This window comes from Scomber scombrus, chromosome 4, assembly GCF_963691925.1.
Source record: "Scomber scombrus chromosome 4, fScoSco1.1, whole genome shotgun sequence".
In the NCBI taxonomy this organism is placed as follows: Eukaryota; Metazoa; Chordata; class Actinopteri; order Scombriformes; family Scombridae; genus Scomber; species Scomber scombrus.
In genome coordinates, this window is record NC_084973.1 from 2,405,478 (window position 1) to 2,421,877 (window position 16,400).

General features: G+C 41.3%; 1 protein-coding gene across 1 annotated transcript; it reads left to right on the plus strand.

The window, feature by feature from the left end:
• The first annotated feature begins 922 nt into the window (after positions 1-922).
• On the plus strand, positions 923-15,854 carry vps37ba (VPS37B subunit of ESCRT-I a). Its single transcript, XM_062417522.1, has 4 exons — positions 923-1,068; positions 6,051-6,222; positions 12,692-12,774; positions 14,573-15,854. Exons 1-4 carry the CDS (start codon positions 964-966, stop codon positions 15,065-15,067), a joined length of 855 nt encoding a protein of 284 aa, XP_062273506.1. The 5' UTR covers positions 923-963; the 3' UTR covers positions 15,068-15,854.
• Positions 15,855-16,400: the final 546 nt, after the last annotated feature.

The following is a 16,400-nucleotide window of genomic DNA, read 5'->3' on the forward strand; positions in this document are numbered from 1 at the left end:
ATCAGAAGGCATGTGAGAGGGATTTAATTACACTTATATCAATCAGTTCTCAATTTGTGTGTATTGTCTATTTAACGAACCAAAGCATCCCTCAACAAGAAAGATGGAACATTACAAACATTATGCAGGGGTGAGACTGTATTTCCACAGTTTAATTCTTTGGTGACTCAAAAATATTTTCTTACTGACTTTAAAATCAATACAAAGCAATACACATCTTAGTTGGCCAAACTCACATCTATGGCAGACTTCATGTAATTCTAGGCACTTTAATTACCTTTGATCACTTGAAACATGTAAAGGTCTAAGCTGAAACTGAATGATGGCACCTTAAAGATTTGGGATTTTGGCTTAAAAATGTATCTCCACTTTCTTATGTCGAATCTAGTGAAAGGTGCTCATGTTGGTTGTTTTTTTAGAGGCGGTATGCATCCAAAATGTTGCCTTCTACTGGATTGAAAAAACTATTTTCTCCTATCTGATCGAAACAATAAAATACATTTAAAAAAGAAAAGAAAAAATAAAGTTCTTCGTAGTCAGTCTAGGCTCTGAGAAGGCCAGAAATCCTCTCTCTCAGCAGCCCCTTCACTCCCTTTCCAGTAACTTCCACAATATCTGAAAACTTTGTTGCTACAATTATTTTCTATCATCTCAGATTTCCTTTTTTTGCCTCAGCAGCACATTTAAACACTGTAGTCAGAAATGCTGGGAACTCAAACGCCATACAAAAACAATACTCATCATACTTCATGACTTCCTCTACTTTCCAGTCTCTTTTTCACAGTTCCTTACCACATACAGTAACATTGTGGGATTCACCGGTAGCTGCGACGTGTCCGTCGGCACCTGAACGCAGCATCGGGCCTGCGTCCTCTCTTTACTTCCTGTAGGGGAAGCTCAGTCAGCTGTCACCAAACTGAGAGGCGAGGATAGGGAGAGAGAAACACACAACAAGAGCTCAAAATGTCTAGTTTTGCCGACAAGTTCAGCGCTTACACGATGACCCAGCTCAACGAAATACTGGAGGACGACGAAAAGCTCACGCAAATGGTACAAGAGATGGACGAGGTGAGTAAAAGCCTTTTTGTAATGTAACATTAGCTCCTGACTGCTTTTTCTCGGTCAGTTTTTTCTCTCTCTCTCTCTCTCTCTCTCTCTCTCTCTCTCTCTCTCTCTCTCTTTACTCCCTTTGTTGTGCTTCCCAAACACAGATTCCGTACAGTGAGGGAAGTGCTCGCTTTTGAATGTCGTTTTTGGTTTCTGACAATAAACCCGAGTTGTCATTTGAAACTTGTAACGGTTAAAAACCTTAGTAACGGTTAACGAGTCGTTATAACCTTGGGACGGAGCCGGTAGCAATGCATTGTCTTAAGTTTGAAACACACGAGGATACACAGTTTGAGACATTGTTGCTTCACTTATTACCTCCTTTAAACAGTCGAATATATTAACTAGGTTTCGTTTTAATGTTCACGCTAATGCTGAGTCACGTCAGAAAACATCATTTAAGCAGTGGCCTAGCTTCCACTCTCTTATCGTTGCGCGGCTCGTCACGCCAAACTCCACTCAAAAAACTGCTAATTTAAGACGAACCGAGGAACGCGATACTTAAACACCATTATCGAAACTACTCTTTACCCAGCAGCTTATTATAGCCATAAGTAGTACATAAAACATTGTTACAAAAAGGCTGTTTCGTGGAAATGAAGATGTATGTCGAATTCACCAAACTAATCTATAGTGTCTGAAAGTGTCTTAAATGACACTACATGAGATATTTATGACAGGTAAGGCAACATGAATTGACACTTCTGCACTGCTGCTTCTACACAACAGGCCTTATGGTCTTCATTGGCCCAGCTCCAGTTACACAAGGAGTCAGCAATTTCTAATTACTGTATACCTGCTTGCATTGTATAGCAAGTCAGCCCTTGTCATGATAAGCAGCTGATAAGCTTCAGTTTTTCCATTCACGGAGAGATTACCAACCGTAGTCCCTAGAAAGGTTTATACGGCTGGCAGAAATTTGCCATATCAAGAGAGCAGCGCTTAGATTAGAAGCATTTTTATATAGGATTTGTGCTTCTGATTATTTCTCATAATGCTGCAGCTGCTCCTTCCAAAAACGGTCAACTCCAGCGTCAGCGTTAATCTGCCCACCCTAGAGTCCTCCCGGCTGAATCAGCCACATTACACCCTTAGTGTTAGGAGTATTTTCCCACCGTTCTCACCCCCTTTACTATGCTGTCATGTGAAAACACCTCATGAAAAAAACTTCCCACCTCCCCTTTTCTTACCCAGCACCACACTGGAGGACCCCGATCAGTAATTACAAACATGAAACGCACATTGTCAGGGAACAGGAATTTTTTTCCTCGTCTGTTGTCATGGTGCTTTGGCTTTGACTCTGGCAGCGTGAGCTCCTTTGAAGTAAGTGTGAGGACTAGATTGTACTAAAATGTGACAGAAAGCTTCTCTTCTCATACAGTAGGAGCTACTGTCTGTCAGCTCAAGTGTACCAAGATCCATTTCAGCCTCCCAAAAAGCAGGAAGAACACAGCGAGGTATTCTTAGCAGTCTGGATGAATGTTTTGCAGCGAGCCAGCCTTTTTTTTGTGTTGTCGCTTCTTGTTTTTGGATCTACGCCCTGTCTGATTGTCTCCATGGTTACGTTTTTTTCCCGCTTCACATAGGTTACAGAGAGGGAGGAACTTATTTACTGCAGTGACGCCACAGTTGTTGACTTAAGTTAGTCATAAGATTATGGGAAGGATGGAGGAGAATCTGCCATGTAAAGACTTGCCTCGGCCAAAGGTGAAACTGTTAGAGATTCTTTCTTTGTAATGCCTGCACATGGGAACAAAGGTGAGCGGGTGTCATGAAGCATTTAGGTGACACTGGAGAACGCTGAGAAGCACTGAGTGTACAGTTGAAAGCCTTTCTTAACATATGGACACATGCTTTGCTGTAGGCAACACTCCTATTGTTTTATTGTTTAGCAGAATACACCCTGAAATTGCTCTCTTTTTCCCCCAACATGAATTGACCTTAAATGTACCACAATGTTCTGCTTCACACTCTATGAGACCTGTTTGTGTCCTCGCTCCAATAAGCCAAAACAGTACTTAAATCCTTTCATTTTTAATCAATGACCTCCCTAGTTTCCACTGCTCTGTGGCCTGTATGATTTAGATATGTAAGTGACCCAGTTTTATAAGGTGGCCATATGATGTTTCGGCTCATTTAAAAGCACTGTACGCTTAGAAGCTAGTTCAAATACAGCTGCACGGCGCCGTTTCGCCTTTGCGCTCTTATCTTTTTTGCGAGGCCTTCACTAATTCAGGAATGGCTTTCACACTGCCGGCACGTATATACCGCACGTCACCAGCTGTTGATCACCGCAGTTTTACCGGTGTTGCTTGAGGGCTGATTTATGGCTAGATTCATACATTTGCATACTTGAAATTTTGATTTGAAATATTGAACCTGCTTGAGCTAATGCGGTGGTTTCAAATATGCAGTTATGTTCCTCAATTTTGTAACAGCTCTCATTTCCTGTGAAGTAACTGTGCTCGGTTGTGATTGTGGTTATGCTGAAGAAAAGAAAAAGGAAATGCAACTGACATTTGTGAATCACTGAAGCAAATGTGCATCCAATTTTAGAGGTTTGATGCAGCCCATTGTGGTGATCTGTATCCAATTGCGGGTTATTGTGTTAGCTCTCCCAAATTCAGGTCTGCGGTCTGTCCAAAGAGAACCTATATTTCCATTGTTTCAGCGCTCTCCCGGCAAACAATTATGTGTTCGGTTTGCCTGCAGTTATGGATGCTATTTAAAGGTCTGCATCTTCAGTGGGCCATGATGGATGAACCAAATGGATCTTGCAATTTAAAAAAAAAAAAAAAAAAAAAAAAAAAGAGAAGAAAAGCAGAAGAAGATTGATCACTTCAGGATATGATGGTGCAAAGTACTGCATCAAATGTTAGTGACAACGTCCAACCCAACCAACAAACAAGGCCTGCGTCAGTCACTTTGAGAAATGTCTCCATAATCACCTACGCTTTAGTGTATATTTAGAGTTTTCCTACATGGTTTCCCTGCTATATTTGCACACTTCCAGCATGTTGGTTGGACGTGTGGAATGAGTCACTTTAGAGGCAGCAGGCAGCTTTTTCTATCTAATCACGCAATGCTCAGACTCGAGCATGTTCTCCTCCACACTACAGCTTTTTAAACAGTTTATTTCAATTTTGGTTCACTAGATGACTCATCGACTGTACACTTGAGTCTCTATCTAAAATCATAGATAACACAAGCACACACACAATCTGATTGGACGCCAGCCTCTGTTTTTAATGTCAAGTAGAGATATCGGGATGGTCATACAGCGGCGATATCTCCTACCTGCTAAAAAGAACTGCACAAGCCTCCATCCATCAGTGGCGCTTACATCTAATTTAAATCCTCTTGTACAAGCACAGCTGCTGCTAATAACATTAACGATGGCTCTTCGTCATGCAGGTGTCCCAGGATGCACAGGTGCTGGCACACCTGTTCAGAGTACAGTCATGATTAATGTAATTAGATCCACCTGTTGTTTCCTGTTACGACATGGCAGAACATGGGTCGTAAAAAGGGTAGATTAACTAACACAGTAGCCATTAGGCCTTGATAGGACAGCAGTCGAAAACGGCCTTGCAGTCGGGTTAAAGTCTATTTGTGTTATAGCCAGACTAGTGAAGAAGGCCATGTCGGTCAGTCGAGCACTTTGAATTATCTAAACATTTGTTAGATGGACTTGAAACTTGTTCCACACATCCATGGTTCCCAGACCGAGGATGTTTCTAAAAATCAAGATCAAGATTTCGTACACCAACTAGTCATCATTATTTTGTGTTGTCACCATCAGCTGTGGAATCATGTGACCATAGTTTTCACATTGTGGGATTGTTAACAGAAAGTATTGTACATGCCATAGACCATACTTTTTTCATTCCATTGTTGAATAGAAGAAAACTTTATTTCGGACACATGTGCATGTCCATATCAGCAAAGTAAACATAAGACATAACAGAAAAATGAACAGTACAGATATACAGGGCCATGGTAGTTTTGGTTGAAACACATACATATGTGTTCCAGTGCTTCCAAAACCAAGATTAATACTTTGTATTCAGTTCAGTTAACGCCATTATGACTTCAGCTTGTGATTCATTTAACCGAACCATACATTTGTACATGAAGTCTTTAACACAGCATGAAAGGTGGGGACATTTTTAGTAACAAACATACGACTTGCACCATCTTAGAATATTTGAGGGCTCTATATAGTGGATATATTTGATCCAGGCTTTTCCTTTAGTGATACCATTATGTTGACATTTGTGGTTTTTAGTGAAATATCTCAACAACTAATTGATGGATTACTATTAAGTTCAAAACACATTTTAACAACCCCCTCGGGATTAACTAGAATAACCTTTTCTGGCCCCGATGTCTTCAAAACTAGAGACGTTCCCATCAGCCTCAACATGACTTTGTGTTTTATGATAATTAGCAAGCATGCAGAACTAAGCGTGGAGTTTCGTAAACATGAGCAAATTAGCATTACCAATGTGGGCATATTAGCATGGTGATGTTGGCATTCAAGTCAAAGTACAACCTAACGGCTGCTAATGTGGCATTGACTGTTTCTGATGGTCTCCCTGGTTTCTATGTTATCTTCTGTTTCGGTGTCAAAAGGCTTATCATTCTATTGAAATTAGATGATAAACAGTAGTGAGAAAGAGTGGTCTTTTCTTGTTTCAAGGGGCAAGGTACTGACACGTTGATCTGTTGAGATCTTTCTAAATATATGTAGAAGATTGTGGGTAATAGTGGTCACTACAACATCTTTTTCTATCTTTTCATTTTTCAAACATTGTAGAAAACAATTTCTGTCACATGGTGAGATTTGATAGACTCCAGCATGCGAGAGAGAAGTCTTCCACATTGAAGAAGGGCCAACTTAACTCAGACTTAACTAATGGTGTATGTTCTTTTTGTTACAGATGCAGGAGGTCCAGCAGAGCAAGGAGACGACTCTGGTCAGCAACCGAACCCTGGCGGAGCTGAATCTGGCCCTGCAGCCTAGACTGGAGCACAATAAAGAGGAGCTCACCAAGCGCTACAACTGTCTTCAGGAGAACTTTGAAACCTACCAGCTTCGCAAGTCCACCCTAGGTACGGCCTGAATATTGTAGCTAATGTAGCTCCCTAGAGCTGCATTAGCTCTAGCGAGCTACTCCCTAGAGAACAAGTTGATATTTTGATATTGCTCGTTCGCCTGACCGAGAGTTCAAGAGAGTTCATGTAATGTGAGACAAGGAAAAGGGCAAGTCTGTACATGTGCGAAGCTGGAGAAGCATCACATCTGGCATTTTTACACATTAGTCAAAGCAGTGGCTGATTAATTGTCTGCTTATCGACTGATCTGCATCAAAATGACGGCTGTCGTAATGCCGATGAGATCAAGATGAAGGTGACTGCAGTCATCTGCTTTTCATACTGGTTATCAACAGGGGAAGCTGAGATATTATGTAATATTCTTTTTCTCCACATTGTTTGTTCTTATTGTGCACACATGCTCAAGAGACCCGTTTCACCACATCCAACATTTTTCCATGGGAGGCCGCAACAATCCTAAATTCCTGTCACGCTGCTGCAGGAGTCGCTGTTGTTTGGGGGTCGAGCCGGAGTTTCAGATCTGTGGGCTGTGATATCCATTCACTGACACACTTCCACAGCGCTTCCTAGTGTGCGAAGAAAGACAGGAGTGACGATACTTCTGACCTTGTTGACGCAGAGGTTGCCAAGCAGCCGTCTCAAAATAGCATGCCAACCGTTAACTACTCTGCCACGCTGATAAAAGTTAGACTCTGATGGCTTTGTACTACCATGTATACAATACATAAAGGTCATCAAATATTCTTGTTTTTATTGCTTTGAGAGCATTTAATCAGAATGAATGCTCTTGTCAAAGCAAAATGTGCTTTAAATGAAGGTTGAGAAATATAACTGAAAACTTTATTTTGCTAAAATGTTTAATTTCATTCATATTGATAATTATTGATCATTTTTAATGGCCTATAAAAACCAGGAGGAAAAAGGTTGGGTTGAACCACTTCCACCACCTGACTTGAACCACCACTGTATTTATCAAGACACACAGCTATTAATAATAAACTTTATTTATAGTGCACCTTTTATACAAGGGATTAAGGGATGTAGCTCAAAGTGCTTTACAGAGAAAAATAAAAAAATACAATACAATAAAACGGCAGCAAATATACAAATGAAAATTTTACATTTAGTAAAAATAAGTACAACTAAAAAAGAAAAGTCAGATTAAATAAATATGTCTTCAGCTGTAGTTTAAAAAATGTTAACAGAGCCAACATCTTTTATAGCTTTAGGTTTAATATTCTATCATTTTGGAGCGTGATTAATGAAAGCTGCAATTTTTTCTTGTTTTCTTGTGTGTCTTTAAAAACCAGCTGTAGTTAATACAGCAATGAAATATTCCCCACCGTCTCCACGTATTTCCTCTACCCCACGCTGTCTCTCTTGTTGCGTCTCATCGATGGTGAAGCTGAATGACACCTGTTAAGTGATTGGCTGTTTGCACGTCACTGGTAGCACGCTCCATTATCAAAGGATGGTATGATAGACCCAACAATTTTTCTTTCTTTAAGCATCGCAATCATTTTATCAGCCAGGCCTACTTTACATTAAAGGTGCAGTGTGTGGGATTGAGTGACGTGGTGAGGTTGCAGATTGCAACCAACTGAATACTTTCCCCCTCCCCTCTCATTTCCAAGCGTAAAGGAGAATCTGCGGTGACTGAAAAACTAGTGAAAAACACAAAAGACCCCTCTAGGGCCAGTGTTTGGTTTGTCCATTCTAGGCTACTGTAGAAACATGGTGGTTCAACATGGCAGACATGGTGGAAGAGGACCCGCTCTCGTAGATGTAGATATAAAGAGCTCATTCTAAGATAACAAAAACACAATGATTCTTATTTTCATGGGATTACACACTAATTAAAACTGTACTTATGAATATTATATTCCATTTCTGCCAGGTCTGTTCAGCCTGATGTCACTAAATTCGACACACTGCACCTTTACATATTAATTATTAATTATATTAATGTGAGTTGTTTCTGTTTCTAGTTAGATCCAAGTGGTTTTCAGCATTCTAACAGTCCATGTCCCAGTCCTGATGTTGGTGGAGAGTATTTCTCATACATGAGTCCATACACCACAGCAGCAGCAGCAGCAGTGTGGATTTATTTGTTGTCAGCAAGAGATGGCTTTTGTCAAATGTAGGTTACCCGGTGTCCCCCACCACCCTTCTCCCCCCTCCCTCGTCCCGCCTTCCTCGCTCTGGCCGGCCTAGTTATGGATTTGCTGTTGAGCAGCTGTAGAAGGACGGTGATGCTCAGAGCTGAGAGACTCTCACAGCCATTTGACCCAGATGAGTACATTGCTCTCTCTCTGTGTGTGTGTGTGTGTGTGTGTGTGTGTGTGTGTGTGTGTGTGTGTGTGTGTGTGTGTGTGTGTGTGTGTGTGTGTGTGTGTGTGTCCCCTGCTCCGTTCCTTTCTCCAGGAAATGGGTGGCCTCTGCTTTGCCCTTCATCGTCCATTAGGCTCTAGAGGCCAAAATGGCAGGGCAACTCCACTGCCTGTGAGGACAATAACCCACAGTGGACCATTGTGCTGCCAGGCAGACTGGTAAAACAGCAACAGTGGGTGGAAAGGAGGGAGGGAGGGAGCGGTGGATGATGGGTCCAGCAGGCGGAGAAGTCGGGAGGGCAGGAGAGGGAGAAAGGCAGCGATGCAAGCCAAAATCCCCCCTTCCCTGGATCCCTCCCCTCAGATTCACAGCAGAGGTTGATGCGGATTCATTTACTAAATGGCTGTCTCATGATCTCCAGGCCCAGACTGTGTGTTGCGCGCTCGGCAGGCCATCCTCCGAGCCAGAGAATCGCAGCTTTGTGTGGAGGAGTGCTGCTGATACGCCTGAGAGTCCGCCTTGTTATGGAAGAGAGAGAGCGAGAGAGAGACATACAGAACGAAAACGAGAGTTCACCCTGGAAAAAGGCTTTGTGTCAAGAATGAAGCCTCTGTCTCTGAAGGCTTTTCTCTTCAACTGAAAACTTTGTCAGGAAAATTTGGCGCCCCGACTTGAGGTTTTACGATCCAGTGCCAACAATTGAGAGATAAAATGACCAGATTTCCAGTAAATTGGCCAATTTGACAACTTGTTTTCAGAATAAAATCACTTTCTTGGCTTGTGATTGACCAGTTTGCTGCTTTAGTTAGAGAAAATTAGAAAGCAAAAGCAAATTAAAGACATCAGATTCACTCTGGGAAGTCGTGATTGACGTTTTTGGGTGGGTTTTTTACTACTTTTTGACATTTCATAGCCTGAACGTTCAATCACTTAATCCTTAAAATATTCTGCAGATGAATCAATAATGAAAAGACTCATTAGTTATATCCCTATTCTCATTGATGAATTATTAATGAATGCTTTCCTGTAAATGCTCTCCTGTGCTTTAAGTTCAAGGTCTTAAAGCTCAAGAAATCATGAGTCATCTTATTCTCATGTAGCCCGACACGACAGCATTACTGAGGAGCCAGTTTGACAAGCTCGCTATCAAGTAGTTAAAACACTGCGGCATGCAGACACACATTTCAGCATTATGAGCACTGACAAGTAAAATTGCATTTGGTTTAGCTATGTTTCACCTACAGGTCTTTTGTCTAAATTAAACAAAGGGTCTGGCTCCGCCTCTGCTGGAGCCTACAGTACCTAGAATTCAGCTAGACTCCCTCCGCTCTACATGCCCACGTTGCACCTGAGATCAGATTATGGCCTGTAACTAGAGAAAGAAGGTAGCATGGCCGGGCCTTTTGTCGACACCTGACTCTGCTGTTGTTCTTGTCTTTCAAACACTTCATAGTCATCTGTCATTCAGCTTTTCAACCCGTACTTAAGCAGATGGAAATGAATAAGTGACAGTATGAAGCAGAGATGATAAACAGTGACACCCAAGAGCAACAAAAACAACAGTCAGGTGCACAAATGAACACTGAAACCTGTTTTTCTTGCTGTAATCACTACTTCTGTTCATACTGACCATTAGAAGATCTTTTACAATGTAAGTGATGGGTAAGTAAATCCAGCAGATATGTTTCAACGTTACAGTCTTTTTAGTGTTAAAGTCCCTTTTTTTGTTACTATACTTCCACCACAGCTCAACAGGGAAACACTAAGAGGGAATTTGATGCTAAAAAGACTGTAAATGTGTCAGATATCCATTTGATATTACTAACTCAGACTGCTGAAGACTCATAAGCTTCACATCTACATTTTAAATGACTGTGTAGACTTTAACCCCTATCATTTACACTGAAAGCATATTTTATTACAGTGAGGTAAACCTATTTCAGTGTTCATATGGGCACCTGACTGCTGTTTTTAAGACACTTCAATAATTGTGAAATTGTCCTTTAAGGTCAAACCTGTGACAACTTTCTGACAGGAGAGTTCTACTGATTGTGTCTGTATCATTATTTTATACTGGCTCTTTAATTTCATTGCAGTAGAGTAATATATAGAGGCTGAATTACACTTTTGGCTCTAGCATGCTGGGGAAAACATATGTTCAGCACTGATTTTGGATGTGTGAGTGTAGAACTAAAAAACCTGGGTAACCCTTATTTCACAAAGATAAACACACACACACACCCACACACACACACAAACACACACACAAACACACACACACACACACACATACATACACACACACTCCTACACAATATTTTCAGTTGAAGCACTTGAGCTCCTGTGAGGATTGTGCTGTCCAGTGCATAAATGAATCTTTGTCTATTTATTGGCATGTATATAAAGAAGCCTAGAGTAGAATATCAGGTTAGACTAAATGTCTCCTACAATTTAAGAGGCACTATATTGTTTATGCTTGTTGGAATGTAGGAGATCAGTACATCACACACACACACACACACGTGTGTGTGTGTGTGTGTGTGTGTGTTTGTGTGATCCCAGCTCCAGTCGGTGTTGACTTTCAGCCTCCGCTCAGGAACACAAACAAAGAAGCCTCCCCTCCTTAGAGACACCAAGTCAGTTTCGGTTGACACGACAACACTTTGCGAGTTCACAGCACACACTCGCACACAGAAAGAGAAAGTCTGTGAGAAAGGCAGAAAGAGAGGTGCTGTGGCTGTTTTGAAATCTGCCACTCACACCACCGTGACTGGCACACATCCTGTCTCAGCCGTGCGTGACAGTCTCATTAAAACCTGTTATTACTAACACATTGACTTCAGTGTGAGAGCCGAGGGAATACTCACTCACTCACTCACTCACTCACTCATTGGCTTTAAAGAGTGGATCCCTGTTGCCTCAAGTGAAGCAAGCGTGCGGACAGTACATGAGAAGCTTGTGACTCAATGGCGTTGAAAAGATTGTGGAAAGGAGGTGATGAATTGTAGTGTTGTGTCATTATAGGTCTTCACAGACAAAAGGTTCCTTGTCGTAAACACTGACACAAACAGCAGTAACTCAAGTGCATCATCACAGTTAAATCTTTATAACATATGCGTCTGAGCATATTCTCACATTACATTTAACTCCATCAGAAAGTGCAGCTTTCAGCGAGCATCAAAAGTGTCTTTCACTTTGCATGTTAACAATACACCTATTTACATGTATGCTGGGTGGAAAGGTACAGCTTTGCATCGCGGACAAAAACATACGGCACACACAGTACTCGCTGCATGTCTATAAACAAGTTTCCAGTGGAACTATTTAACTCCTGCTCTCCCTAATAAATGAATTCAGTGGGAAAGCCACTTATGATGAAGTTAGGATTAAAACAAGATATCACAGTCTGCACTAATGTTGGATAGTGTTGAATTGACTGGTAAAAAAAAGTGTAACAATAAGCATATTCACCAAACATTTCAAAGAAGTAAATTAGACATAAACTGGAGAAGGTTTTTTTTTTAAGTAGCTAAATAAATCCACTTTAAAATCCTACATAAAATATACCCTGATTATGTTTCTTGCACCTTTTTCTAAACGTAATATAGAAGTAATCTCTTACCTGTTTTTCAATTGTGAAATATCCCAAAAGTTTTTGGACTGATGTGGAGTCTCACCTCAACTCTACATGCTCTTTTAACCTCAACGATATCATCTGCTACTGTGATAAACTAGAGTTCTATCCTCTTGAGTTATCTGATTTAATTTTGTCGTTCTTTATGCAAATCTTTTTTATTATCTAAATAATTACCTAAAATTGCACCCTTCCTTTATTTAAATCACTCCGGTTAGTAAACAACACCAAAAAGCATAAATTACTGAACCATTATATATCCTTTTTTTTCTCTTTTCCCTTATTTGCTTTATTTCATTTTTCTTATTTTCATATGTAATTCATTGTGTCGTACTCGTGTTACTGAATCCTGATCTGTAGGAGTACTCTCTGGATCTGCTTCCAGTCTTATGGTCACACAATGTTAAGCTTGTCTGCTGAAAAGACATGCCTTCACTCAGCTCAGGCCCGGCAGTATAATAACATTGGTTTTTGTTCTTTTCATGTCTTGTTATTTTACAGACCACAAGTCAGGAAACACCTCCCTGGACATTTTGCTGGCTCTGCTGCAGGCAGAGGGAGCCAAAATAGAAGAGGAGACAGAGGTAAGCATTATACTGTTCTTTCCGTGGATGACTTCATGTACTTCCCCCCCCCCCCCCCCAGTGACAGCAGTCAGTAATTTATATACCTGTCCTCCCAGTTTTTCATGTACTCTGCTACACAAAGACTTTGTTGTTTTAAATGTATTGGACAGCATTGGGGGCAGCTTTATGGCTTATTAGCTCTGAGGTCACATTTTTTTTCATAGCTGCAGCAGCTTCCTGTCCTGCCAGTGCTTTTCAGCTGTCAATCAAACTACTGCGTGTACTAAGATGCTCATTCAGACATGGTTTTGGGTAATGCTACATTCTGCTAGGACACTACCTTTGTAGTTTGTTGACCTGGTTTCTTCAGCCTCCTTAAGTCCGGTGTCAACATCAGAGACACTGAAACCAGGGATATTATTTATCAAGCCTGCATAGCCTCGTTTTTACATACAGAATCATTTATCAATGTGTACATTTTAGAGCTGCTCTTGAACCCCATCTAGTGGTAAACATGTGCAATGGCATAGTAAACCAACCCTAAAATCAACCATGTAAGCATGACTGATAGACTGTAAACTATCATTCCTGTAATAATTTCTTTAAAAGTGAAATGATGTGTGTTTAATTTCCTCTAGTTCAACGTGTTCCTCTGTATCACTGAACACCTGTGGTTCCACATGAGATCATTTAAATGTTATCAATCTGCATGAATAACATACTGTACCTGTGTTTCAGTACCATTCATTTTAATGGATAACTGTTTTAATAGACAACAATCAAAAAGCTAATTGGAAACAAATGAATGCTTGTCTGTTTTGTGTTCTCATACTGTATGTTTATTGCTTTATCTCTCTTTAGATAAGTCATTTGTTGACTAGCCACATATAGATGAGTTGAGATTAACTGAATTTCATTTAGTAATATTAGACATTATACAAGATTTGTTGGGTAGGAAAGGAAAGAAAAACCTTTCTTTGAGACTTTGACCAATTGTGAGCACCACTACATGTGCTATGTAACCTAATTCAGTCATTTTATAACAACTAATGAAGTGTGGGACCAGTCGCAACATTGTAGAACACTGTAAAATAAAATGACACCACAGAATTATGTCCATAAATCCTTCACCCAGGCACATGCTGGAACACTAGCAGTACCTTCACCTCATTGTCTTTTATGTTTTTCCATCTTTATATTTTTTTGTTACTGCTTTTGTCCAGTATAAGTAACTCTAAATTAAACCTACTAGGACTTTCAAAGGGATGTGACCATATTTGGTGTGCTGTATCTAAATTAGCCTATAAAAGCAGATGGATGTAGAGTAGGTGGGACTAGTCATTTATTTTTCAGATGGACAGCTCCTATATACACATTTAGATCTTCTTCTTCTTCATGTGCTTTGGTAAACAAGGCTTCAGGTCATGTTGCCTACAAATGGCTGGGCTGTAAAGTTGTTGTGATTAAAACATAACTTCAGATAAGCATCACAGTTGTTTAGTGCTTCAATGATTCAATTTTCAAAGGATTAAGAGATTGAGAGATCATTATTTGTTCCCTTATGACGGGTATTTGTCATTATGTTCCACATTTTACTGGATGAATGAATAAGGCATCATGATTAGAGGAATCTCTTTAAAATATTAAGCAATTATCTGAGTGACTGACTTTGTTTCTTTGTGATTTTTTTTTTGATGTTATTTTCATTCTCATGACTCATGTTGGCTTTCAACTTGGTGTTGAATAAGAGTCAGAAGGGACCTCCCTCCCTCCCTCTCTCTAATGATCTTCCAAATGTCTTCTCTTCTCTCAACAGAATATGGCCGACTCCTTCCTGGATGGCGACATGACCCTGGACTCCTTCATCGACGCCTACCATAACAAGAGGAAGCTGGCCCACCTGAGACGGGTCAAGATCGAGAAGCTGCAGGAAATGGTGATGAGGGGCCAGCATCTCCCCCAGGCGTCAGTCCCTACCTCCCGATCTCAGGACGTGTCAGCGGCAGCCAGACCTTCCTCCTCCCTCCTCGGCGAGGACGGCAGTGGCTCGTCCCCGGTCCCCCAGCCTAGAAGGAAACCCCCACCTCCTCCATCCCATCCAGCCCCGATTCTTAATCAAGTCCCCACTAACCCCCAGTCTCCCCTCTTCTACTCCGCAACGCCATACCCCCCAATCCCTCCAAGAACGAGCCAACAATTCCCCAACGTCCCCACTGGGTATCCCAGCCACTTCCTATCTCAGTACCCGCCCGCTCTGCCGCAGAGGCCTCCACCTCGCATGGCCCCGCAGCCCGGCTTCATCATGCAATAAATAAAAGCCGTTTCCGCTCAGAGGACACGGTGCGTGTCTCAGACTTTTTCACCACTTGACCTCCTCTGAGAACTATTTTTCTATGTCGTCCGCCTTCTTGGAATTCTGACCAATTACGACAAAAGAAAGCGGACCTGCGCTGGCTGGACTGGTCAAGTTCAGCCGAAGCAGATCTCCATTAATCTCCGCGGATCCACGCTCACCTCTCACACTCCCATCAGCGCAACCGACCAACCAACAACAACAACAACAATAACAAAAAGACGTGACGAGATCGGCCTCGACTCCCGCTTGTCCCTTCAGAGGAGGGGGGAGGGCCTTCCCCGTAGGCTGTAGTGAAAGAAGCGTCAGTCTGTGGGTCACCGAGCTGGGACTTTTTTTTTTTTCATTTATCAGCACTTTCAGTCTCCAGGTGGCGCCCTCAGCTGTGCATGCTCCTTAGTTTTCAGTCTCTCACCTCCCCACAGACATGTTCCTCAAGCTGCTGCTATTAAGGAACACTAGAGCAAAAAAAAGGAAAGAAAGGAGGGGGGGTTCAGTTAATCATTCTATTTCCTACCTGCAGCATACTAATATTAACGATACATATATGCAAACAAAGAGAGACCCTAATTACTGTGCAGTTTTATTCAAATATAGAATGAATACATTCAGGCAAAACTGCATCTATGCTGTCATTTTTATTTTAAATGAAAAATTCAGAAGGTACATAGAAATATTTGACATGTTTTTATGATATAGTACTAATGGAGTTATGTTAATAATAGCCAGGATAGACTGATTAACAAGCAGATAGGAAGGAGGGGGGATGGGGGAGGGGTTTGGTTGGTGTATCTCTTCTGCAATATGTGGATGTGTCTGACGAGGGTCCAGACCTGTCAAGGGTGAAGGTGACTGCCTTGTGGTTCTTGGTCCGTCTCAGGGCAGAAGTCAAAAGGGAGTTGAGAGAGAGGATAAGTAGCTGAACCATTGTAAGAAATGACAAGGCCCTTGTTTTTAGAGCTTTGCCTAAAATGAAGGATTTATGTATAGCCATACAGTACACTTCTTATGTGTGTTGTTTTCCGTGGGTTCCTGTTGTGATGCTACACTCCTCGTTTTATGATGTCTTTAACAGCCTCAGTCTGGACTGGAAATGATGCCAACAGTTCTTTGGATCGCTTACATAAGGTTCTGTTCAGCTTTCTGTCACTGAGCACCAAAGACTTCCCACATCACTCCGTGTTTAAAAGGTTTTGTTCTGCAATGGTCTTTTTTTTTTCTTTTTCTTTTTTTTAATGTAAGTGAAACTTCTAGTGAGAGAATCTGCTGTTGTTCCCAACATATCTGTTTG